This window comes from Monodon monoceros, unplaced genomic scaffold (assembly GCF_005190385.1).
Source record: "Monodon monoceros isolate NGI ecotype Baffin Bay Population unplaced genomic scaffold, NGI_Narwhal_1 Super_Scaffold_4, whole genome shotgun sequence".
NCBI lineage: Eukaryota > Metazoa > Chordata > Mammalia > Artiodactyla > Monodontidae > Monodon > Monodon monoceros.
In genome coordinates, this window is record NW_021703781.1 from 13,139,485 (window position 1) to 13,166,823 (window position 27,339).

The window sequence follows — 27,339 nt, forward strand, 5'->3', positions numbered from 1 at the left end:
CGTGGTAATATTGTTTACATTCAGCATTGTATAAGTGAGTTATGTGCGTGATCTGGGTGCCAACAAGTCACTTTTTCGTGGGCTCTGTCTTATAACTTTTAACAGCTTCAAAAGTACTCCGTTGGGTCAACCAGACTGTGACACCATCAAGACCAGAAAATTTCCATTGCTTGAATTGTGCCACTTCATAAATAGACTTGACTAAGAGTTAAGGTCATAACTGTTGTCATAAGCATTTTGTTTCCATTCAGGTAGACCCAGCCAGATTCAGAAATGAAGGTACAGAATTGATCATCTAGGAGAAATGTTTTCATGAAATAGGTCAGCATGTTTTTCAAATGCCAAGTCATAGGTTAGAGCATTTAGGGTATAGAGTAAAGGGAAAGTGTGAAAGGAAATTAAATTATCCTTTCCCATCATGAAAAATCCAGATGATTTTGATGCAAATTCCTGTAACACATAGAACACATAATTGAGAAAGGCAGTGTGGTTTAATGCACTAGGGCTCAAGACTCAAGTTCTAAGCCCCAGAACTGTGGTTGATTAGCTGTGTGGCCTTGGGAAAATTACTTAACCCTTCTTAGTCTCAGGGTCCTCTTCTATAAAATAGAAATCCATATACCATGTCTAACTTAAGAAGTTGCTGGGTGTATAAATGAGAAAATGTATCTGAAAATACTTCGAAATGAAGGGACTATATGAAAAAAGTGATTATTATCATAACCAAAATTTCCTACATGAATGGACTAAGAATTTCTCTACCTCCCTTTATTCTGCCATTTCTTATTTCTTTAAACGCAATTCCAATACTTTTTTGTCTCTCTCTCACTTTTTTCTACTTCTGTCTCTGCCCAGCCTGCCCAATTCAATCACTGGGCATTCGTTTTAATTCTCAGTGTCAAAATGAGTCAAATCCATTACTGCTAAAGGTCCAATTTCTTTTGTAGTATGAAAATTAGAGAGGTACTGCCCAGGGCTCAAAAATCTTTTTTTTCTTAAAAAGAGAGCTTTTGGTTGCATGCTATTTGTTGTAATAGGATTGGACCTGTATATCAATTAACTGTGCAATGCATTTATATTACAAAAGCATTTGGGGAAATGAATTGTTATTGTGGATGATAGCCACGTCATAGAATTAGATGTGAAGGAAAAAAATGATTCAAATCACCAGAGCTTATTTTCATATCCTTGAAAGCAGTAAGTAGTAAGGAAATTGAAACAGTCCCCTAATCCTTATGGTACAGTTTTTAAAAGCTATAATAACTTGAACCAACCAATCTACTGTGACAAAAATACTTTTGCTACAAACGTATAGAGAGTCTTTGACTTCAGTGTTTTTTAAACAGGAGATTTAGGCAGACAAATGTTTTCTTCATGCCTACATCATTGGTACATGCTTGTGGAATTCAGAAATAGTCTACAGAACTAAATTCCCCTCTGTGTGCCTAAAATTTGGAGCAAGCACTTTCCAGATGAGGTTTGAATATCTGAAACTTATATCAGAGGCTTAACTTTGCTATAAAATGGCCAACTGTAGCAAAGAAATCTGTGAAACGGTCTCACAGATTTTACCAGTAAATGTCCTAAAATAATATTATAACTACTGTAAAACATATGAACCTGTAACCTGGACCCTGAAGATGTGACGTCCAGGCTGCAGTCTGATGGACTTCGCCAACTGGCACCCCCAGTGTTGTACAGGAGCATTTACAACAATCAATGACCGAATCCAGCCTAGAGCCTGCTACCTAGGGTTGCCCAGGCAAGAAGCAACTCACTTAAAAATCAGTACCTCCCTCTGTATCTCCCTAATATAGATTAGGGACTCTTATTGGAACCCACTGTTTGTTTTCTAGGTCAGTGTGGTCTTAAAACAGAGAGCCCACCCTTCCTGACGGTAGGTCCCCTGGCTCCTCTCCTTTACCCTTATTTCGGGTCCCTAGGGTGAAATTCCTATTTTACTGAGACAGTTCATAGGACCCTCAAAAGTGAATCTCCCGTAACCTGTAAAGCCTGTATTTTAAGACAGACTACTTCAAATAGCCCCTCCAAGTTTGATTGTATTTGTATAGCTGAGTACAGATGATGGGGTTTCTTTTTTGTTTCTGTTGTCCCTAAAAATGTCATTTTATAGGATGCTAGATGACTGAGCCCTGCCCGTTCTTAGCACAATAACTCGTTGAAGCGGCAAGGGTTAAAACCAGAATTGTATGTCCCCATGTAAACTGTAGCATATTGGAGGGGAAGTCTTAAGAACAAGATCTCTAACCCAAATTGTTAATGAATGATGTAGTCTTAAATCTTAAATGAATGCAACATTTTCATGGGGTTTTACAGATCATGGATTCACTTCCTTTTTGCTGAGGCCTCTTACTTATTCAAGTCTTGATAACTCCAGTTCCTTAGAAAAGTGCATTTCTGACAGAAATTGGATTATAATATGAATGTAGTTTATTGCTACTTTCCAAAAGGACATACCTGGGTCTCATGGTGCATTTCAAGAAGCCATAATGATGGAACAATGCTAATCAGATATAAAAATATGGCTGGTGAAAACCTGTGAAAGAGCAAAAAAAAAGATAGCTCAGCTTTTACAAAATTTTTTAAAAAGAAAACAAGTGCACATACCCTGACCACACTGAGTCAGATCGTTTTATCTCAAGTGTTTATTTCTAAGGGGGAAGAAGCATTATGTGATTCCTGCCATATGGATTATAGAGAAACAAAGTAACTGTAAAAGGCACTGGCAGCTGTCATCCTCACTGAATTTCTAATCCAATTAATAGATGTTAATTTTAATGTAGTTTAATGGGATACTGCCAATTAGTTTCACGCACAAAACTGCATATTTTGTATTTAATACATTTTACAAAAAGCAAATACAGCAAGAGTAAATCTTGGATTTTTGAACATTGTGCTTTCAGAAAGATTGGCTACATTTTTCAACATTAACCTGAAATTCTGAGAGCTCAGACAGTAACGTACAAAAAGACAAAAGTCAGGTGATATGTACTGAAGGAAATCAGCTGGCTTTGTGTGTTTCTGCTAAACCTGGTACAAATAAAAATACAGGCACATCTCATTTTATTACGCTTTGCTTTATTGCACTTCACAGATATTGTATTTTTTACAAAGTGAAGGTTGCTGGCTACTCTGCGTGAAGGAAGTCTGTCTATCAGCGCAATTTCTCCAACAGTATTTGCTCATTTTGTGTCTCTGTGTCATATATTTCAAACTTTTTCATTATTATTATATTTGTTATGCTGATGTGTGATCATTGATGTTACTTCCAAGACTCACTGAAGGCTCAGATGATAGTTCGCATTTTTTAACAATGGAGCATTTTTAAATTAAGGGTATGTGCATTGATTTTTAAAACAATGCACACTTAAAAGACTACAGTATAGTGTAAACATAACTTTTAAATGCACCGGGAAACCAAAAAATTCATGTGACTTGCTTTATTGCAGTGGTCTGGAACTGAACCTGCAGTATCTCCAAGGTATGCCTATACCAACAAACAACAGGTGAAGGGTTTGGTATTTTTTTAAAGAGCTATCTATATTAATTATTTTCAGACTCAAAATTCAGAGGGCAATTCAAAGAGAGTGCTTTTGTTTGTAGTCAGACACATCAGGTTCAAATGTTAGTGTTGCCACTGACCTCTGTTTGCTTCCTAATCCACAAAATGGGAACAGTCCTATATTAGCTTAGGCTGCCATAACAAAATACCACAGACTGCATGCCTTCAACAACAGAAATTTATTTTCTCACAGTTCTGGAGGTCAGAAGTTTAAGATCCTCACATGTCCTTTCCTAAGTGCATACACATCACAAGGACAGAAAGAGATTTCTCTCTCTCTCTCTTTTTTTTTTTTTTTTTTTGCGTCACGTGGGCCTCTCACTGCTGTGGCCTCTCCCGTTGCGGAGCACAGGCTCCGGACGCACAGGTTCAGCGGCCATGGCTCACAGGCCCAGCCGCTCCGCGGCATGTGGGGTCTTTCCGGACCAGGGCACGAACCCGTGTCCCCCGCATTGGCAGGCGGACTCCCAACCACTGCGCCGCCAGGGAAGCCCCTTTTTTTAATTTATCTTTTGGCTGCATTGGGCCTTCGTTGCTGCATGCGGGCTTTCTCTAGTTGCTATGAGCGGGGGCCACTCTTCGTTCCGGTGCGCAGGCTTCTCATGGCAGTGGCTTCTCTTGTTGCAGAGCATGGGCTGTAGGAGTGTGGGCTTCAGTAGTTGTGGCATGCGGGCTCAGTAGTTGTGGCTCGTGGGCTCTAGAGCCCAGGCTCAGTAGTTGTGGTGCACCAGCTTAGTTCCTCCGTGGTATGTGGGATCTTCCCGGACCAGGGCTCGAACCCATGTCCCCTGTATTGTGGCATGTGGGATCTTCCCGGACCAGGGCTCGAACCTGTGTCCCCTGTATTGGCAGGTGGATCCTTAATCACTGCGCCACCAGGGAAGGCCCTCTCTTCTCTTCTTATGAGGCCACTAATCTTATTATTTTAGGACCCTACCCTTATGAACCTCATTTAACCTTACTGACCTCCTAAAAGCTCTGTCTCTAAATACAGTTACATTGGGGGTTAGGGCTTCAACATATGAATTTGGGGAGAACACAGTTCAGTCCGTAGCTGTCACATTTATCTCACAGGAATTTTTATTATACAGTTGACCTTAAACAACGTGGAGGTTAGGATCGCTGACCTTCTGCACAGTTGAAAATCCACATATAACTCTGTAGTCGGTCCTCTGTATCCACAGTTCCACATCCGCAGATTCAAACAACATGGGACATGTAGTACTATAGTATGTATTTCTTGAAAATAATATGTATATAAGTGGACTTGCACAGTTCCAACCCATACTGTTCAGGGATCAACTGTACTTTCTATAAAGCAGCGCCTGGCAGAGTTGGGCATTCAATAACAAGTAGCTACCACTAATATAATTATGGGACATTGTGCAATGAAAACATGTCCTTAAAAATTTGAAAGAAGATGAAAATTACATACTTTCCAAATTTATTTCTTCCAAATTTATTTCTTCCAATTTCATTTAATTTAGATTGGAATCTTGCTTTATGAATCATCTTAAAGTCAAACTTGTAAGTCAATATAATTTTATTAAAATACTTTTAGTACACATATGTGATGGTTTAAAGTGACCTGAAAAATAGAAATGTTAATTGCTCAAAAATAGAATTGTTTGAGATGAAATGCCACTAAATTCATACTGTTATAATCCAGTGGGGGAAGAAGTGAGCAAACCTAAATGCAGGAAAATTTTTAGAATGGACTTTTTAAAGGCTGTTAACCCTTTCATTAATATCTCCTTTCAACTTCTGAGGAGAAGAAGGGAGAAAGGGCAAAAGAAAGAGAGTCTTTTAAAAAAAATCAGTATTTAATATGTATAGCTGATTTACTTTTGTTATAAAGCAGAAACTAACACACCATTGTAAAGCAATTATACTCCAATAAAGATGTTAAAAAAAAATCAGTATTTAAATGGACACTACCCTACCTTTGAATTCCTGCAAAAAATAATTTTGAAACAAAGGGGTATGCGTCATGATATTATTAAAATCTGATTTAGACGATGGCTGGGCTGCAGCAAGATATCAAAAGCCCCCATGTTGAACATGCTTTCAAAAAGAAAAGGAACACTTAATTCTTTGACCTTCCATATCAAGGGAAACATCAGGAGAGAATATTTCCTTTGTGAAATTGGGAAAGGAAATGAATTCTGGTTGGAGGGACAGTCGGAGGGAATATGTAAATGTCTGTTTGGATACATCAAATGTTGGCTGGACTGCAGTTTTGTTGACTCTCTTGGAATTAATTTTGGGATTAACTCCCCTAACAATACTGTTATAATAATAATCTAGGGAGACTCTAGACTGAACATAACATAGCTCTTGAAAGAGGTTAAGGATAAAAAAGAACAATAACCCTTAACATCTTCTATGCATAAGATTTATTTCTATAACTGGAAAAAAATACTATCCTGGTTCAACATATTTCCTCTAATTAGGAATCTAGTTATATTAGAAAACAAAAAACTTCCAAATCCAGGATTTTCTGTGCTGCTTACTACAGAAAATCTAAATTCTCTCTCTGATATTCAAAGCCTCCATTATGTAATCTTATCTCCCCTTCCCCTTCCTCTTCCTTTACCACATTCTATCAAGCTGAGCAACTCAGTAGTTTCAACCTGCTGTGTATTTAAAATGAAACAAAACAAAATGTTTTAGAAAGTTTCCCTCACTTCAGCCCCTCTTCATCAGACCTATTTGATGTAAGTGAAAAGGGGGTGGGAAGAGGGAGTCACATTTAACCCCCCGAGAATTAATCATATTCAGCTCAAGAGTGTATGAGTCCATAGTCTTTCTCCCCCTATTTCCCACCCTCTTAACCCTACACCTAAGAGGATTTGCTGGAATTTCCAAAGGCTTCCAGGTAGAATTACCAACGAAATGCCTAGTCTGCGAAGTGGTCAATAGCAAATGAGAATCAGGAGCTTCCTTCCCTACTTGCTCCCTCTCCTTCCCCCTCCCCCCCCCCCCCCCCCCCCCCCCAGTAGCAGGCTGTGGTAGTTGTACAACTGAAATTTCTTTTTTTTTTAATTATGGAGAAAATAAGTCTCTATAATCTAGAGAAGTATTAAAACATGTATGATAGGTTTTATTTGGGACATGAAGAAGACATTTCAACCATATGTCGCATATGTTTTATTGGACCATGGGTCCCTGTTAAGAGCAAAGGGCTCTATTGCCCCTTCAGCTTGGTCCATCTGAGAAGAGAGGCTCTGACATGGTTTTTGGAGCAAACGTCCCTTCAAATTATGACTGCCTGTTTTGGAAAGCCCTCCTCTTACGTCTCTACCCATCGACGTCCTTCCTGTATTTTGCAATATAGGACTTAATGGCAGCAGTTAATCTTAACTTGTATTTCTCTTGTGACCCAACACATTCTCCACTGTTTTCTTGTCGTGTGTATATATGACTTCGCTTTCCTAAGTTCCATGAAGACAGATCCTGAGTCATATATATCTTTATGTCCCTTCCCTCTTCCCTCTCCTTCATTTTTTCCCCTCCTCAGTGGTCTCAGTTGTCTTTTTAAGTCTTTAATTAATGTCTATTAAGCAAATACTGAAATGCTTGAATGCCTGAATTTATAAATAAAGGGAGGATTGAGCAAATGAAGTGAATGGAGGCTGCTGGCATCTACGAGGACATTTTCTTCCCATTTCAGCGGGTCTGGTAACAAGTATGCTCCTCTTATTGTGTCCCTTGAGGAACTGTGACACTGTGGTAGCATTTTCATGAACTTGAGAGACCCAAACTTGAATCTTGCCTCTTCTATTCATTCATCTTTGGAAAGTCGCTACCTTTCCTGAGACTCAATGTCCTTGTCTATGGAAATGGGTATAATAATATCCACCTCATAGGGTGGTTGTGAGGATTAAATAAGACAGTGTTATGAGCTTGATACTGTATATGCTCAATACATGTGAGTTGCTGCCTTACCCAGGCTCAGCTCTGCAGATACACTCATGGCCACATATTCAGCACCTACACTTAAAGCGGACCCACAGAATACCTGGTTAGAAGATTGTTTCTTCAAATAACTTAAAATCAATCCCATTTTTAAACTATGTTTCTCAAAGCCAAAGCTATTTGAGACTCCCTGAATCAAGGGAAGTTGTTTGCAGTGCTGTGGACATCATTATGTCTAACTTCACGTTCACGGTTAAGGCAGTTACTGTCACACAGTCATGGTTGGCGTGGGCTTTTTGCTCATCATGACTTATAAAATGCTGTACCATCAGCACCCTGCCTACCTCTTGGTCTCTGTTGCTTGCATTCTTTCTCACTGTGCTCCTATAATGGTGTTTTCTTTCAGTTCTGGAAAAAAGCTGAGTGAGTTCCTAACTCAGGCCTTCACACATGTATTTCTCCCCCTTGAAATACCTCTCTCCCTCACTTTTCACCTGATTATCTCCTCCTCAAAATTCACGTCAGCTCTATAGGACTCCACAGAAAAGCTTTCCTTGTCCTTCCAGCCTAAATTAGATCTCCTTGTTACGCTTGTTCTATATATAACACTCTTCACTTTCACCCCATACAGTTTCAAATTTTATGACTATATATACGTATATGTATACATGTGTATGTGTACCTGTGGTCACTAATTGTCTCCCAGCAATTCTGAGTAATATTGGAGTGGCCAAAAAGTTCGTTTGGTTTTAAGTAAAAATAAAGGCCGCTTTTCATTTTCATGAAGACCTTTATTGAACAACGTAGTCACTAAATGAACGAACTTTTTGGCCAACCTGATACAAGCACAGGATTGTGTCTTGTCTGCTCAACGTTATGCCCTCAGCTCCTTCCACAGTGTTTGGCACATGATGGGCTCCCCCAAATAGTCAGTGATTTCATAAGGTCCTAGTTGATTTATAATTCCAACTTTCTTGACACTCTGTTGCTGGTTTGACTAGAAATCTCTTTTTGAAATATCATCATAAATTGATTCTTATCAGAAGTTCTTCTGAAGGAAACTAATTATTCTGTTCTTGTATAAATTTGGTATTTTTTTGCCACTACGAAGGATTTTAATATTTCAAGATGACATTTAGCTGTTACTTATTATTTTGAAGGTTTGTCATATTCTTGATAGTTCATTGTCAGTGATTCATTTTTGGAACCAAGGAGAATGTGAATTCTAAAAATTAAAAACTAAGCCTGATCCCACCTTTTTCTGGGTAATTAACCAAATTACATGCCCTTTCTTAGGGGCTACAAATCATTTTACTCCAGTTTTCATGTCTTAATTGTATCAAAAGTAAGTAGATACCAACCACAAGCACTAATACCAGAGAGGGGTCTAGCCATCTCAGAAATAAATCAGGTTTCTGGTTGCTTGTTTATAAAATTATGTTACACTATTGAGAGACTGACAAAAACTGATAAATATATGATTAAATGAATAAGACATGTCCAGGTGGGATATTTTTACAAAATTGATAATACTTGATTACTGATGAGCTACCTATCCTTGGAAACTCAGACTTATTACAGTTCCAGCTATCACTACCCTATCACAATATAGAAGATGCCCAGCATTAATACTTTAATGCCAAATTGCTTTCCCTTTTCTCAGCTAGTTTTTCTAAATTCCAGCCTTCCTGAAGATAATTTTTCTCCACAGAAATTTTTTTTTATTTGTTTGTTTGTTTTTTATTTCACAGCCCTTAGCCAACACACCAACTCTCTCTAAATACACAGCAGGAGCACCTTACATTAAAAGATGTTTTTCTCTATTTGTTTACGTACTTATTTGTTCACTAATGTTTGTAGGTCTTCCTACATGCTAGACACTGCTCTGAGCTCTTAAAGAGCTATACTCGTTGCTTTATTTTCAGTTCAGTTCATCCAAATATAAAGTATCATTTGCCATACAAAGTTGTCATTTCAACATGACAGTGTTTTTCACAAAATGATTATGTCATGACATTTAGCAATTTAGTCCTGCAATGGATATCTACTTCAACTCACCATTAGCGTAGAATTAGGATTCCATTTTCCTCTTCCCCAAAATGATATTTATTATTGTTTTCTTATTGAAAAAGTAACATTTATTCACTTTAGAAACATACAACAATGGAAGTAGGCAAGTAGAAGAAAAATTAACCATAATATCACCCACTACCCTGTGTAGCTTTTCTCTCTGCAAACAATGAGGATTCTAATCTTGTAATTATATGCATACATCTGAAGACAGATAATATTTAAATGGAGCAAAAATAATGTTCCAAAATTACTTTGATGCGAACTGCGATTTTATTTATATTTCACTGCTCAGTATTTCCTACTCTACAAAGGCAGTGTGGAGTTGTCAGGATGTACTAGACCCAGGTTTCAAAATCTCACGTTAAACAGCCTCGAGGGTCTTCAAAATTTCTGGAGCACTTTATATTAATAGGCTTATTTTCATGGAAATCAAGAAACTAGGTCAAGATATCCTTTCATGAGCCCCTAAACCGTGTCTAACAACTTAAGGACTGTCTGGCCTCCTTACTTGTAGACTGGTTTCTTGAAGTGGGCCTTAACAGCCACGGTTTCCATCTGGGCTGCTCAGGAGGGCTTTCTGTTAGCACAGGGGGTAAGGGTGTCCAACACGACAGCCTCCAGATAGCACCTACCTCTCTGCCACCCCTCAAAATGCACCCTGTGCTCCTCTAGAACACACGACCCCCAAATGCCTGGGAAATCACTAATCTGTCAACTCCCTCCTAGAGCCCTTTGCTGGTGCCCGCCCATAAGGGAGGAGCAGGGGGAGGGGAGGCCGCAACCAAATGGCCGTAGGCTGGTGAGAACTCCCCAGCAATGGAAAATTGAATATGGAGTGTGTATGTTTCAATAGGTACCAAGATCAGATGATGGGTTTGTTTTGTCCAGGATCTTATGGGGGAGCAGACTAATAACGAGAACAGAAGAGACAGGGAGGAACTTCAAATGGGTTAGGAATACCTATTACAGTGGAATCGTTCTTTAGATTTCCAAAGCCCTTGAAGAATGCCCACATCTAGGTTTTGTAAAAAGGAGAATACTTCTGAAGCTGAACACTAGGCCTTTAATTATAACTTTCTTTGTTCATTGTCGCTGATTGTTTTTCCAATAAGGTAACATTCTCAAAGTATAATATCAACCACTAGCAAAATTAGTATTACATACTTCACTTCACTTAAGAATTTCCAAGATGATATCTAAAGCAAGAACAAACTCCATTAAAATTGAAGTTGCTCACGTTCAAACCTCAACAAAATGCTTCAGGATGACTAAACGAGCTCTAGGGACAAAATATGCATCGATTTTTAGGATTTACATTACTGTTTTGCTCATAGAATTTCTGAGGCAAAGGAAATCGTGACATCTTCGTAAATGAACTGGTTCCAACTGAAACCCTGTGTATTACCCTCATGATATTCCCTCAACCCGAAAAGCCCTTCTCTCTTCTCTCCACTCTTGTAAAACCACCAGCCACTTCAAAGGCTAGGACATAAAGCACATACCTGAGAAATTTTCCATGTCCAACAAGTCTACCATACAGACCGTATCTTTATTCTGAAGCCTTTCTGCACTCTTGGACTTAATTTGTGGAAAATTATTTGGTTCTCAGAGTATTGTTTTGTCTTGTCCTCATATAACTGCGCGTGTTTTATATTCCTTCAAGAACACCATCATAGCACCTACTATAATAAATGATTGTTTAATGAACAAGCGAACTTAAGCACTAATGACTAATGAATTTTAATGGTCTCTCAGGATTAAATGCATTATGGATGTTATTTATATAACACTTCAATTTATTTCACTCTATAAAAGACAATGGTATTTATTTCTGTTCTGTGGAAGAGATTGGTTCTTCACTTCAGGACCAAAAATGAAGACGCTCTAGAATTTTTCCCCTCTTCTGTCTTCTTTTGCATCTGCTTTGATTTTACAGGGACGTCTGCTTGTGCAAGTGTCTCTGAGTCGTGGCCATGTGGAGTCTGAAATTTTCTACATTCTAAGCAAAACCATCCTAGTACTCATTAGCAAGTCACCTGAGATTTACCTACCCAATTTTGAAACAGAGTAAATACTTTGACCCTTTCTCTACTGCAGGGAATCCTTGACCCCCAAAATATACGTAGTTATACTGTCCACAGGCAAAACCCAGTTTGGTTACTGAACGCAGAGCGCAACAAACAGGCTGATGGAGTTTAATCCGAGCGTGGGAATACTTCTCTGAGTTTGGCTTCCCCGTTTGCAAGTAGGAGCTAGAATAGTAGCACGAGGGCTGTTGTGAGGAGTGAAGGAGGTAATCCATTCAGTGCAAAAGCCTGGCTCAATAAAAGTGAGGGCTCACCATATGCTAGGCATTGTTTTTGTGATTTATTATTACTAGTCGTGACCTTAGATAAGTGACCTAGCCTTGCTACGCGGCAGCATCCTCATCATAAAAGAGTAATAAAGATGAGAACGAATTCATTGGGTGGTGGTGAGGATCACATGAGATAATGGATGTAAAGCAGGCTAGGAGCATCGTCAGTACTCAGTACTCAGTAACTGTCACCACCTGCATTATCACCATCACTTTCATCATCATCCTCATCTCCATTATCAACAGACTGTCAGAAAATGGCGCAGCCAATACATTAAGAGGCCATTCCTAATACTAAAATAGGTGTGTGGGACGGGGGGCTCAATCAGGGAAATAAGAAAGCAAAGGACTCTTGTAGGACCCAACCAAGGCTGCCAGAGGCATCCGTCGTAGAGAGGACTTCTTTTTTTTTTTTATTTTTTTTTATTTTTAAACATCTTTATTGGGGTATAATTGCTTTACAATGGTGTGTTAGTTTCTGCTTTATAACAAAGTGAATCAGTTATACATATACATATGTTCCCATATGTCTTCCCTCAGGACTTCTTTTTTTTCTAAGAATTACTAATTTTTATTCTAATAAGCATACAACATTAAGTCAGTCATATACCAGCTACTTCTTGGAGGTCAGACAACCCAAAGATAAAATATAACCCCTCTCCCTGAACAACTATGGGTGGTAAGTTTATATTCAGGAAAATTAAACAAAATCAGCCCCACCTTGGCATTTTATATTAAAATTGTGGATTGTTAACAATCCTTAACGTGACTTTCAAAGAAAGTTCATTTTTTCATACCTGCATATTAAAAAATACTATTTTATTTTTTTAAAACCACGGGTTTTCTTTCACAAAATGATTTATGCACTCCGGGTCTAACACGCCTGATATTGGTACTTTAGAGGAACTTCCGGAGTAGGGAGGGAAATGCACATGGGGAAAATAAACCTCCATGTAAAGGTGAATTTTCCATTGTTGTAAAAGTGAAGCTATTCAGATTCGTCCTGATGCTGTATGCATAATAATGTCACTGCTATGAGAAGGAGAAATGCTTGAAATTTAGAAGTAGGGGTATACACATATACACTGACTCATGGGAGCTGCCCACACTAATTTGTACTTTGTTTTTCTCCCAGTCAAGTACACGAAGTTACAAAATATTATAGCCTTAATTTTCAGTTTTAAATGTCTCACTTGAACATACTGGTGGAGAAAAACACGGGCATCATTCAGTGGTTCAACTTCCTGGGGGTCCCATTCTAAATGCAGCCATAATTATTGATTTGATCCCAAGTTCATTGTGAAATAAAGGAAGAAAATATGACTTCTTCTTGGGAGCAAAGCATAGTTCTAACTCAAGATAGGTTAAGACTCTTCCTCCTAAACCATGACTCGGATCACTAAAAACAAAGTCATTTGCTGGTAACATTCAGTGTATGCCTACAAAAAGGATGCAAATAAATGTAAGTCACCCTTTTGCCTTGAGCTCAAGGCTCAGGATAGAAAACGCATACACACAAACACATGGGAAGATAATGAATATTATAAAGCTCTGGATGTACACTGCAGGCAGTGCTGGTAAGTCCAACGCACAGTGGAAAGTATTATTGGAATAACTAAAAAGTTAAGGAGAGATACCAGGAAATCTGGACAGCAAATGTGAACAAGAAGAGAAACAGTTTATCTCCTGGGAGAATTTCCGGTGCCCACCCTGGCCATATGGAAATCATAGGGTCTCCTTCTAAATGCCTTCATTTCGTCCTCTCTGATACCCAACAAGATCAGGAGAAGAGTGCTTTTATTTCCCAACGTCCTCTGTGGCGTTTTTGTAAGCAGTTTTGGTAGAGGAAGATACATATTATCAAATACTACAGCATTATAATCCTACAGAGCTCTTCTACACTGCTCAAAACTTGTTCAGGATCAGACCTCATATGATACCTGTCAAGTCTAGGTTTTTCATTTCCGCTGCTGAACCGTCTAAATACAGTTGATTAATCAAATCAGATTTCACTGAGTTTTTTACACAATTGGTTTGAATTTGCAATCAATTTAGGATGGAATCTCTTTTGATGTTTAATTTATCTTTCCTGTTTTTAGTTGGGGGCCAGCCAGACATTTTCAAACACATGATGTTTCAAATGAGATATGGTAACAGATACACATTACTGTGTATAAAATAGATAAACAACAAGGACCTACTGTATAGCACAGGGAACTCTATTCAGTATCTTGTAATAACCTATAATGGAAAAGAATCTGAAGAAGACTATATATATACACATATATGTGTGTGTATGTATGTTTGTATGTGTATATAACTGGATCACTTTGCTGTATGCCTAAAACATTATAAATCAACTATACTTCAATTTTTTAAAATGAGATACGATCAAATATAAAATTTAGAAGGAATTTCTCACTTGGAGGCAGGGGACATGGGGAGAAGAGACAATGAAGACTAGAAGAGAAAGTTAGTATTTCTCTGTCTTCTGGGAGGATGTCAGAAGTGTCCCAAAGCACGCATAGCTCTTCTTCCTCTCACTTCTTTCATCGTCTCCCTGGCTCTTCCCTTGCCTGGCTCCTTCTCTCTCTAACGGACTCAGCTCACACGTCGCCTCCCCAGCTAGACATCTCTCTTTCCACCCAGTGGAACCTTCCCCCGGGCCTCCATCCCTCTATAACCCATCCCACTTAGGCCTTCATAGTTCTGATCCCTCATTTGTTTACCTGCTTATTGTTACTTATCAGCACACCTGGTTTTTTTCTTCCAGTTTCACTGAGGCGCAATTGACATACAGCACTGTGTGAGTTTAAGGTTGTACAGCATTAATGATTTGACTTAACGTACATCATGAAATGATTGTCACAGTAAGTTTAGTGAACATCCATCTCATACGGATACACATAAAAGAAATGGGAAGAAATAGTTTTTCCTTGTGATGAGAAGTCTTAGGATTTACTTTCAGTAACGTCCGTATGTAACATACAGCAGTGTTAATTATATTAATCATGTTGTACATTACATCCCTCGTACTTATTTATCTTATAACTGGAAGTTTGTACCTTTTGACTGCCTTTATCCAGTTCCCAGTCAGCACACTTGTTTATTATTTACTTTATTTTCTGAGTCCCTTGACTAAGATACGAGTTCTTTCAGGGCAGGATTTTACCTGCTTTATTCACCTCCGTATTCTTGGCACTAAAAAAAAAACATCTAACACACTTGAGATGTTCCAGGTATTTTTGCTGAATGAAGAATGATAAGGCTCTGTGTTTCCTCCAGAGAAATCTGTTATCGTTTCCCCACACTCACCTCCCTCAGGATGTCCTTTACTTACCCAGCCTTGGCACTCTTCTCTCTCATATCTGCTTCTCCTGCTGCGGCTCAAATGCTGTAAAGCCCCCTCTCCCTCCCTACTCACCATCCCCTGGCCATGTCCCCACCCTGCCCCATCACTCCTCCCCACATCCTTTTCTCCTCTAAATTGTTAGAGTCTTAACATCCCTGTTTTCCCCATCACCAACTCAATGATCTTAAAATGGTTTAACAGCTCTGTGCCTCAGCTTCCTCACCTAAAAATGGGAGAAAACAGAAACAGAAAATAACTACAGTTGCTGTCGGGATCAAGTGGGAAGTTCTGTAAAACACTTGAAAGAGCCCGAACATCACAAAATGCTAAATATTCACAATTATTCTTATTCCCACACATTTGAACACTTCATTGAAATGCTACGTTTTATTTTAAAATCTCAAATGTGTCTGTTTTCTGTTTCTTCACAGCGCCTAGCATGTGTCATGCTTACTTAGTAGGCAGGTCAACAAGTAGTTGTCTGATTCAACCTAATAAAAGAGAAGGGAGGGGACTTCCCTGGTGGCGAAGTGGTTAAGAATCCGCCTGCCAATGCAGGGGACACAGGTTCGAGCCCTGTTCTGGGAAGATCCCACATGCCGCGGAGCAACTAAGCCCGCGAGCCACAACTACTGAAGGCTGCGCGCCTAGAGTCCGTGCTCTGCAACAAGGGAACCCACCGCAGTGAGAAGCCCGCACACGGCAACAAAGAGTAGCCCCCGCTCCCCGCAACTAGAGAAAGCCTGCTGGTAGCAACACCGCCAAAAATAAATAAATAAATTTATTTTAAAAAAAAAAAGAGAAGGGAAAGAGACAATGCAGAAAGGTGACCATATAAGTGAGCTGTTTTATTAACTCAATGATATTTACCTTGTATTCTTGAAATTTTGATGAAGAAAGCTCAGTGCTTACAATTCTACAGTTTTATCAATAAATTCAACTTAGATTTCTACTTATTCTCAGATACCACCTGCTTTTAAGTGAACAGGCTTCAAATTTGTCACAATCTTGATCGCTTTTCTATTTCCTGAGGAATATTTTATCAGTATTAGCTAGAAAGCAACTGGAAATCTTATCTTCTGTTTGACTGTACCTAAATGGTGATTCACAGACCCTTTGGATTGTTCCCCAGACAACAGAAAACAAAATCAAGAAAAAATAAAGCAGTGAAACTAATTTTCATCTTAATGAAAAGTAAGTGAAGAGCAGATGAAATTAATAAATACTAGGGGAAAAGGGCCAAATTCCACCAGCACACATTTGTTGGACTTAACAAGGAACGTGTCGTTGGCTTACCCTCTTTATTCTATAGGATTCCAACAAATTAAGCTCCTCCAACTGGCAAGTTCTTAGTGTTGATGTAATGTTGCCTGTCCCTGGACAGCTGAGCTCAGCAGCTCTAGTTCCATTTTTCCTATCCAAAGAATAGCTAAAGAAACATTCTTTGGACAAGTGTAATATGTTTGCTGCGTTTCAAGAAATTTTTTTCACATTTTCCTCTCTAGCTCTGTTTATTGCACCATGATTTCTATAGATTTAATTTATTTGGGGCCAGGTGCAAATTTTAATAAAAAGAACAATGTTCAAACTAGCCTAGAGCAGTCTAAAGGAGTTTCATGGATCTGATATTCCAGAAGAGAAATTTTCACTTCATGTGTAAACAGAGTTTAGTCCACCGTTCAGGCCTTGATTGATTGATTGATTGATTGATTTTCAGTGTGAGAGGGTTGTCCCTCTTCCTCCAACTCTTCTTCTTTCTCTTCTCCTCTTTCTTCTTCTTCTCATTCTCTTCTCCTGCCTCCCCACCTCCTCCTCTCCCCCTCCTTCTTCTTCTTGACTAATAAATAGACAATGTATTCAATTGATACAAAGGGTAGTTCTTTGACAAGCTTGTTTAAAAATTGAGGGCATAATATACATAAGTCTGTAACTTTATTCTTCTGACAACATATCATGGACATCCCTCAAAGTCAATAGATAAAATCTAGCTCATTATTATTATTTTTTAAAATTTTTTTAGCGTTACGCGGGCCTCTCACTGCTGCGGCCTCTCCCGCTGCGGAGCACAGGCCCCAGACGCGCAGGCCCAGCGGCCATGGCCCACAGGCCCAGCCGCTCCGCGGCACGCGGGATCCCCCCGGACCGGGGCACGAACCTGTGCCCCCCGCATCGGCAAGCGGACTCCCAACCACTGCGCCACCAGGGAAGCCCTAGTTCATTATTTTTAATACCAGCAAAATATTCTATAGTATGGGTATATTACAATTTTTCAACCAATCTATTGGTGAATAATCAGGTTGCTTTTAGCTTTATTTTCCACTAACAAGATGAAAATTAGTATTTTTGTATGTGTGTCTTTGCATATGGGTACTTTTGGTTCTATAGGGTAGAGTCAAAAATGTAAGACCAATGGATCGAAAGATACATATATAGGGACTTCCTTGGTGGGACAGTGGTTAAGAATCCGCCTGCCAATGCAGGGGACACTGGTTTAATCCCTGGTCCAAGAAGATCCCGCATGCCGTGGAGCAGCTAAACCCGTGTGCCACAACTACTGAGCCTGTGCTCTAGAGCCCATGCTCCACAACTACTGAAGCCCATGCACTCTAGGGCCTGCATGCTGCAGCTACTGAGTCCATGTGCTGCAATTACTGAAGCCCATGCACCTAGAGCCCGTGCTCTGCAACAAGAGAAGCCACCGCAATGAGAAAGCCGCGCACCGCAACGAAGGGTAGCCCCCGCTCGCCGCAACTAGAGAAAGCCCATGCACAGCAACGAAGACCCAACTCAGCCAAAAGAAGAAGATACATATATCTTTATATTATGTAGATCTACATAAAGAGCTCTGTAGTAACATTTTCCTACTTAGAGGAACATTTTCCTACTGCCATCATTTTTACTTTATCTTTTTTTTATCCCATCAGCCTTGATTTTCTAATGACAACTTTTTTTAATGTTCAAAAACAACAAAAAATCATGCTTTTCCTTACTCAGAAAACTTCAATCCAGAAATGAAGTATGTCCCAAATCAAACCCTTTTTAAGTGTCACCATGTTATATCTAGGATAATTTTCTATATTTTTTTAGCATTCCACTTTCTGATTTTTTTCTCAAACTTATGAAAGAACAGCATGTGACCTTTGTCCATCATGAAAATGACGATATTTGTAGACTCGGTTTTATTTGGTAACATCAGTAGAACAAAGAATTACTTATCACATTTCTGTTTAAATCATTTTACAAAGACTCATTTGTTCCTGAAATTTTATAATAGCCAAGTCTATCAAGGATTTTTTTTTTTTTTGCTAACTCTCAAATATAATCTTGATATTGAGCCAGCAAAAATTTTTTTCAGTTAGTGCTATAATATACAATATACATCATGGGCCTGTTCTGAAATAAAGATGAGAATTATTTTCTGCTTTTTGGCTCTGAACCAATGGTTTACTGGCCAGTCTCTCAGGTAAAGTTTTTTGACTTTTACAGACAGAAAATATGTCCACTGGACACAGAATATTTTTTAATAATAAGAAAAATAAGAAAAACTCTAGGATCTAGAAAAGACCATTTCTTTTGTATTCATTGACCATCAATATATATTATCTCATTTAATTCATAACAACCTATGAGATAAGTATTTATAGATGAGGAAACCGAGACTCAAAAAGGTTAAGTAACTTATTCAGTGCCTCACAGCAAGTAAGTAGGAAAGCCCCAATTTTTACTCCATTATCTGTCTGATTTTGAATCCATGCTCCATATACAAACATGTCCCCAGTTTCCTGTTTAATTTGCCATATTGACCATCACCAGTTTTTGGCCCATCCTTTTGTCCTCTCTCAGTTTTAAGTTACATGTCAATCTGGGTCAATCAGTGGTCAATGGTGATACGGACATGAAGGTTCCATTGCCTACAGTATTTCTACACAACTGGCATGGAATTTTGACTAAATGTGAGCTAAGCCCTCACTCTTGGAGAAGAAGGAGGATATTTCAGGGCCAGTTGAGCTGGTCCTTCTTCTGAGGTTGACATTTCTCCCAGAAGCTCTGATGATGGCTGGTGGCAGGACTACTTTCCATGGAACATATTTAAGCCTCAGATTTCATCTTCATGTTACTGAAGATATTTTTTACCCTAGCATGTTAAAGCTACTCAGTAAAAGCTAAATCAATCTCATGTGATCCGCTTGCTGGGTGAACACTTTTCTCCATTTTGTTTCTTTAACCCTAAGGCTTATTTGGGGAACTAATACTATTTTTCTTTTGAGATTTCCGAAAGGCATACTGGAAAGTTCCTCAGCTCTCTCTTGCTTGATAAGCTGTTAATGGGGGGAGGGGCAGTGACATTCCTCCAATCCTTGTTGTATTAAATTGATTCTACTTGAATAATTCCTTCATTGATAATTCTAGAAATTTTTCGACAGTGGAAAATTTAAGCAAGACTCACATGATTTTAAGAGACAACGCATTCTCTCCCTTGGATTGTAGTGAAATACACAGCCTTTTGTAGTTTAATATGTAAAACTGTCCAGAGGGGTTTTTTCTTTTAATTTTTCTTAATATGCCATCATGTATACAATTCTTGAATTGGCTAACAGTATTTTCCTCTATCTCATAGCAGTTGGTATTCTTCTTAAATACGGAATACATGAAAACACAGACTCATTGTTTTAAAAAATAATACAGAAAGAGGCCTAACTCAGATAAGTTTGGGCTGAAAATTTCCTGGGAGTGGAGCCATAGAGGTAGAGGCTCTTTGTAAATGGCAGGGAATCTTTTTCTCAATTCTTTGATTGCCATCCAAGTCTTTGGGGAGGAAATAAAACATCACTAAAGAGTCTGTGGTTTGGCACGTTGAGGTGAAGGCTGAACCACTGCCTGCTAGTACCTTCACCAGCATCGTAACCCATCTTTTTTTTTTTTTTAACGTTGTAAATGCTATATAAACTTTATATGAGCAAACAAGCTCAGGAATGCACATTCATCTCAAAAGTACCATCTTAGTACAAGTTAGAGCAAATTAAGATGAATCTAAGCAGGTTAAGTGAAACCAATGTCAAAAATCACACATTTATATCTAAGGTAACTTCCTAAGGTGATATAGAACAAATCTAAGTGAAACTAAGCAGACTGTTTGAAACAAGCAAGAAATGACACATTTGACAAGATGGGCTGACCATTAACCAAGGCTCGGAAGCAACCAAGCCCGGAAGACACCTGAAGCTAGTGCCATGCTGGGGCTGGTTTGCGGCGAAGCGGCTGAAACCACAGACGTGCTGCGAGTGGCTTCTCACCCCGGGAAGTGCTGCCCCAGCGCTGCCCGATGTGCACAAGCCCTTACACAAGTCGCTGATGCCCGGCGAAAGGCATTCCCATAACTGCATGCACTCAGGCTAAGCCGTGCGCAACCACACCCCAAATTCAGAACGCAGAGCACATGACACCCCCGTCGCCCCACTACTCTCCCACTTTGGAGCACTTTCTGTAGAGCATGCAAGCGCTTCCCTTCTTTTTTCCCATCTTTCAAGTTGCTAGACCTGGGGTTGGGTGGCGCATGGCTGCAACTGGAGCCTTCCCCTCTCCCGGGTTGCCCTGGGACCCTGGGGCACTCCGTTGTGTCCAAGCGACGCCCAAGCATCCCGCGCTCCTTCGATGCTCCCAGCGAGGACAAAGGGTGTCCTCCGCATCCCAGTAAAGAATCGTCGGGGAGACGGGCTCTTGGGCCGCCTGAGAGTGCCGCAGGGGACAGCGTCCGGGGACTCGGCGTGCCCATCCCTCACCCAGGGTGCGCTCACCACTTGTAGCCTCTGCCGCGCTTGAATTTGAGGGTCAGAGCCGTCTCCAGAAAAAGCAAGAGGTTGAGCAGCGCCAGCAGCCAGTACCACGGCTCCTTCTTCACCTCGGTCACTCGCCAGACTCCAACCAGCGAGTGCAGCACGAAGAGCAGCCGGGTGGCCAGGGCGTTGAGCAGGACCAGTCCCTCCATGCCGCCCGGCGCGCTCTGCCCGCGCCCGCGCCCCGCAGACCCCGCCGCCGGGAGCACCCGAGCCCGTCCGAGGGCGGGACGCGACACAGCTCCGAGACCTGCCGCTGCTGTCCTCCTCCCTCACCCTCCCGCGAACAGGAGCGAGCGGAGCGCCCCTCCCCCAAACTTCCTGAGAACTCTTGAAAGAGAGGCGATTCTGCACCCAGCTTTTCGGGCTTTCCGGGGAGTCTGGGGCTGCGCTGCTTGGGCTCCCAGGCGTTATTCTCCCGCGCTTGCCCATCCCCCTCCCAATCCCGGGGAGTGGGGAGGCCTCTCTCTGTCCCTGCCCTCGACCCCCGCCGCCCGGCCTCCGTGGGGTCCTCGAGAACGTCGCCGCTCCGAGGAATTGGAAAGAGGGAGGCGAACTGAAGGTCGTGGGGCTGCATAGCCAGAAAGGGGGAGGGGGACGTCGGGGGCTGGGGGGTTCCCTTACTTTTCCACTGAAGTACTTTAATTCACTCACACTTCTTGCAGGAACAGGCTCTCACGGTGACTCTGAGATGGGACGCAGGAGAGCCGGAGAATCTGCCGCGCAGGCAGGTTTAGAAATAAGGTTCCAGCCCAGTTTGAAGAATTAAAGCTTTCCCGAACTAGAGGAAACGAGGCACCCTGGGCTTTCCCAGAGCTCCCTGCCCCTCCCTTAGCGGACGGGTAGCCCGGGTCACTTCCACTGTTTGGACCAGGTGTTATTAAAGCAAAGAGATAGTCTTTATTATGTCTCGCCCCCCCACACACTATTTTTTCTGAAAGGAAGTAGGGTGGCAAGACAAGAGGGCAGAGGGGACAGTGAGGGGGAGACAAGATAAAGCTAGGTTTAGGTCAGACGGAGAAATTCATGGAGTAGGGAACTGTACCCTTGACATCAATGACTCATGAAGTAAACTCCGACTTGCCAGCACCCAAGGCAAAGAGGCAACTGAAGTCAGCGTTTCCCAAAGCACCTTCATGATTTTTGTTTCCTTGTTTGGTCTCCTACCACCTGTACCACTATTAACATTTTTCCTTAAACGAACTCAAGAAATCTTTTTATCACTTGTAAATGGAAAATCAGTGTAGTAGGCTATAAATGGAAGGTAAAAATCAGTAGAATAAAATGAAGCTAAGTTATTGAGATCTTGCTAGATATTAATTATTACCTTCCAAGCCTCTGTGCCTCAACCTCCCTCTTTCTGGGAAAATAAAGAAATGCTAGTCCTGGGACTTTCCTGGTGGTCCAGTGGTTAAGACTCTGGGCTTCCACTGCAGGGGGCTCTGTTCCATCCCTGATGAGGGAACTGAGATCCCCCATGCCTCGTGATGCGGCCAAAAAAAAAAAGCTAGTCCTCTAACTACCAAGCAGGAATGCTCTCTTGACCACATTAGTAAAATTGAAAGTAAAACTCAAAGAGAATTGTCTTTCTTGCTTAGGTTTATTCAGTCTAAAAGCATCCCATACCTGTCTTAAATTAGGTTGAAATCTCTGAATTATACAATTACTGTCTTCATTAGGTGAAAAAAAATCCAGTTACTTAAAAGAAACTCAGTTATTTCTGGTGCTGTGATTAAGGAGATTTTTTTTTTCCTGTGCGTCTGCATTCTTCTGTATCTTACAGGAAACCTAGCAGTGATATCCTGGGGCTGTTTATTATAGTGCCCTTCAGTGCAGGCTGATGGCACAGTGACCAGTGACTGTACAGCAGTGATTCTGTGCAGCGGGAAGCAGCATGGTGTGGACGTTGGAGTCCCAGCACTGGCTCAACTGGCTGTCCTGGACTCCTGGCTCAGCCACTTAGTTGTGTGTAACCTTTGTACCTCAGTTTCCTCATCTATAAATGGGGTACTAAGCCTCTCAACTCGTAGGGCCATTGTGAGTATAAAAGGAGTTAATTCATATAAAGCTCCTGGCACGTCCTAAGAGCTTGGCAGACGTTGGCAATTACTGCCTGGACCAGGAAACTTAGTCCAGGGGAGCTGCTCTTTGATGATCTGAGACAAGTAATAATAAAAGTGCAGAGAGAAACTTGACATTCCTAAGACCTGTCAAAGTCCTCCATCCCGACACCACCAGGAACACATCTATTGCTGAACAAGTTGGTTTTATTACGTTTTTAGGGAGGGAGTACACACTCCATGGAGAACTGTGGGGTGTCTCACTAAGAAGCTGTCAGAAAGGTTAGAAAAGACTTACTAGAAAGGATTGGGCTTGTGTTAGGTGATTTTAAAGAGGGCTGAAGAAGGTGGGGCTTTACTCTAAATTGGATGCTATCAGCAAGTAGGCGTTAATAATTCTACAATTGAGTGTCTTGACGCTAATTTAGATAGGTGGGGAATGTTTGGTCATTTTTGTGGTTTGGACAATGTTCATGTTTTGTCTGTGTTCAGACATGATTGTAGAGTGGTCCTATCTTTTGTCTTGATCCATCACGCTCACAGAGTGGCCTTGCTTGAAGTGGATGTGCTGTGAAATTTTTGTGCTCACCAGGAGGAGACCGAGACCTGGCTGACAGCGCCAGACCAGTTGCCTGCTTTAGGGGTTTACTTTTCTCTTTCTCAGGTCTCCTGAAGGGCTCTCCAGGGGGAGAGGTTAACAGAAAAGAAAGGAGGTCAATCTGACATCTTCCCCACATCTTTGTTTTTCTCTGTTTTGAAGGTTTAGATTCGGTATAGTTTCTGTTGTGTCTGGATCTGAAAAACAAAACTGTCATTAACGAGCACCTTAAGGTTAGTTCTTTTTAATTTTCTCCTAAACCCGTTTTAGAAAACTGGAAGCTTTGAAAAATATTTTGAAACCTTCAAGCCAAGAGTCCAATAATCTTTAAAAAAGAAAAAAGCACTGAGCAATTAAAAAAATCTCCCACACCTACAGGGCTAGAGGTGTCCCCGCCTGTACTACCTGAAGAGTGTGCATGCAATTACGGTCCCACCCATGGCCTCCCAATAGTGATGCAATCCAAAGTCATGTCTGCATCCAGAGCTACCAAAGTTGCAGGTTGGTCTCAAAAGCCACAACCTCCTAATAACGTTCATTTCTCCCATAGCCCCATTTTGATCCTATTCAGACATCACTCTGACACGCACACGCACACTCACAGAAGCAGGCAGTGGTGTCAGTGTAAGGAGGGCTCCCATGAGCCTCTGAGAGCTGGTGCTTAGTGCGTCTCACTCAGGCCTTGGTAGAGCTGCCTTGATTTCTCTCCTCTACCCCATCCCCCAGCCCTGGCTGCTGCATGAGCCACATCCACCCCCAAGAGTGTTCTGATTCTCTTTACACCCTTACTAGGAGTCTCACCCAGCCCACCCCCCTCTTTCTCTCAAGAACACTTCTCAGATTTTAACTCGAGATCATTGAGGGCTCTAGGTAAGGAGTAGTGGTGGTCCCCAATATAGACGGCCTGAATATAGTTATTGAATAAATACCTTGAGCACAGCTGCTCTTCACACTTGCTGGTATGACTTTAGCGTCTTAGGGGCTCTCATGGAAAGAGCTGTGCTCATCTCTGTTCTCTTAGGCTGTTTTCTTCTGCTCTACTTTCTCCATTGACCCTATCCTCTCTGTATTCTATCTTCCTGAAATTCCTCAAAATGCCTGGTCTGTCCCCCCATGCTTTCAAAGCACTGTTTTAATTGCATCCTTTCTGGCTTTAAAAATCTTTTCTATTATTTCAAAGGTGAAGTCTTAGCTGCTAGATCACAAATTTGAACCAAAAAACTCACAGATTTATTTACTGTTCTGAAACATAAGGATTAAATAGGAACTCTAATTGCAACTATTTCACATTACATATAATAGTAGAGGAAAAACAGATCTTTGCTAAGTTACTAGTAACTGTAATAATTACTTTTATTTTAAAAAAGGAAAAGTCAGAGGTAATTATCCATCTTCAGACACTTTAACAGCTAGAAAGGAAGAGAAATCTGAAGTATAGGCAAAGGGTCTGGAGTGAGGCTGCTTTCAAGTTGCCTTCTTCAAGCCTTGTCACCACCTCTTAAGTGATTGGCAAGTTGCTTAACCTCTTTGAGCCTTGGTTTCTCATCTGTAAGATAAGAATAATGATAATACCTTCATGTATTATGAGGATTAAATTGACTGATATTTCTAAAGTGCTTAGAAAAATGCCCAAATTATAGCAAGCACTCAGTAAATATTTGTTGAACAAATAAATGAAGATATGAGTGAGAGCTGAATAAGCAACACCCCAAAACAGAAATATGTTATTCCCCAGCTGGCATCATAGCTGAGTCCTCTTCTAAGGCCAGCTGCTTGTAAATGATGGGGTAAATAATAAAGTAGTAAATGTTATTGGTATGAGCTCAGTGCTTCATTCTATCACATGGAGGGAGATCACAGATCAGTGGAAACACTGCATGATTGGCTGTGATGATAAGTAAGTCTAAAAATGCTGGTGGTTTTACTACCCTGAAGGTGTAAGATTCATTTCCCAGGATAGCTAAATAGTTAAGATTTTGGCTTGGGAGTCATGCAGCTTGGGTTTGAGTCACAGTTCCTGTTATGGGCTGAATTACGTTCTCCCAGTATCCATATGTTAAAAGTCCCAACCTCTAGTACTGTAACTCAGAATGTAAGTGGATTTCAAGATAAGGTCTTTAAAGAGGTAATTAAATTAAAATGTAGCCATTAAGGTGGGTCCTAATCCAATTTGAATGGTGTCCTTATAAAAAGAGGAAATTTGGGTGCACAGAGACAACAGGAGTGCACATGCACAGAGGACAGGCCATGTGAGGATTCAGCTAGCCAAGGAGAGAGGCCTCAGACAGAAGCAAACTGCTCTCTGTGATCTAGGACTGTGAGAAAGTAAATATCTGTTCTTTTCTTTTTTTAATATTTATTTATTTTTAAAATTTATTTGGCTGTGCCAGGTCTTAGTTGGAGCATGTGAGGTCTTCGTTTCCACGTGCGGGATCTTCATTGAGGCATGCGGGATATTTTAGTTGCGGCATGTGGGATCTAGGTCCCTGACCAGGGATTAAACCCGGGCCCCCTGCATTGCGAGCATTGAGTCTTAACCACTGGACCACTAGGGAAGTCCCAAATATGTGTTCTTTAAGCCAGTCTGTGGTATTTTATTATGGCAGCCCTAGCAAAGTAAATGCTTCAAGAATATGACCTGTGTAAACTTTGATGTTTCTTTATCTCGCTGAGCCTCAGTTTTCTCATTTGCAAAATGAGGATATAAATCTATGGGTTAAGTAGCACTTAACCCATAGATTTTGATGATGAAATGAGATGATCATTTAGCACAGATTCTGCCTCATAGTAAGAGCTAAATATGTTAGCTATTATTATTATTGCTATCATTATAATACCAATGATTATTATTGTTACTAGTGTCTCTAGAGGGACAGTTATCAGGCCCCCTTCCTATCATATTGAAATACACACCCAAAATATTGTATCTCTATGTAAATCACAAGCCTATTTCACAGATGAAGAAACAACTTTCTTTTAAAGATTTTTGGGGTCTGGTAAGAAGGCTTGAATCTTCCAGAAAATAAAGTATGACTATCAAACACCAAGTCATCCGTTTGAAAAAAGAAAGTTCATTCCAAATGTGAATTTAAATAATGATTATTTGGCTACTTGATTGGTTGATTGGACATGTTGATCCATTTTGCATTTGTCCAAATAAGCCTAGGATTATAAGCCTAGGATTATAGCTGTAGTCGTGAAGATAACATGTAGCATTTAATCATGAAAATTCTTAACCACAGGAGCACTAAAATGAATGTATACAGGAAAGCACCGTATGATGCTTCTTATAAATGCTTCTTTTAGGTGTGACTTAGAAGAGACCGTCAGGGGGCTAGGGAGAGATTGATAGTGTGACAGTCATAATGCCTTGTCTCCAAACCCCAACTCAAGGTCTTCCTTTGTAAAATGGAGCTGGGGATGCCAGGCTTGTACATGCCATGATCCTTAAAAGAGTCACATGAGGTAACGAATATGAAATTGCTCCATAAAAGGACACTGAGGTTAAGGTTCACATTACAGTGATAAGTCATGTTGGTATACATTCCCTTGATATGATGTGATG

The 27,339-nt window shown here is 40.6% G+C and overlaps 1 protein-coding gene across 1 annotated transcript in view; it reads right to left on the bottom strand.

Moving 5' to 3' along the window:
* Positions 1-21,342, bottom strand: part of TMEM26 (transmembrane protein 26) — a 45,001-nt gene extending 23,659 nt beyond the window's left edge. The window contains exons 1-2 of the mRNA XM_029201294.1: positions 21,078-21,342; positions 2,479-2,557 (exon numbers count right to left, since the gene is read on the bottom strand). Of these exons, the coding sequence (XP_029057127.1) occupies positions 2,479-2,557; positions 21,078-21,268 (270 nt within the window). The 5' untranslated portion in view covers positions 21,269-21,342. The remainder of the gene's footprint in view (positions 1-2,478; positions 2,558-21,077) is intronic.
* Between the last annotated feature and the right edge of the window lie 5,997 nt (positions 21,343-27,339).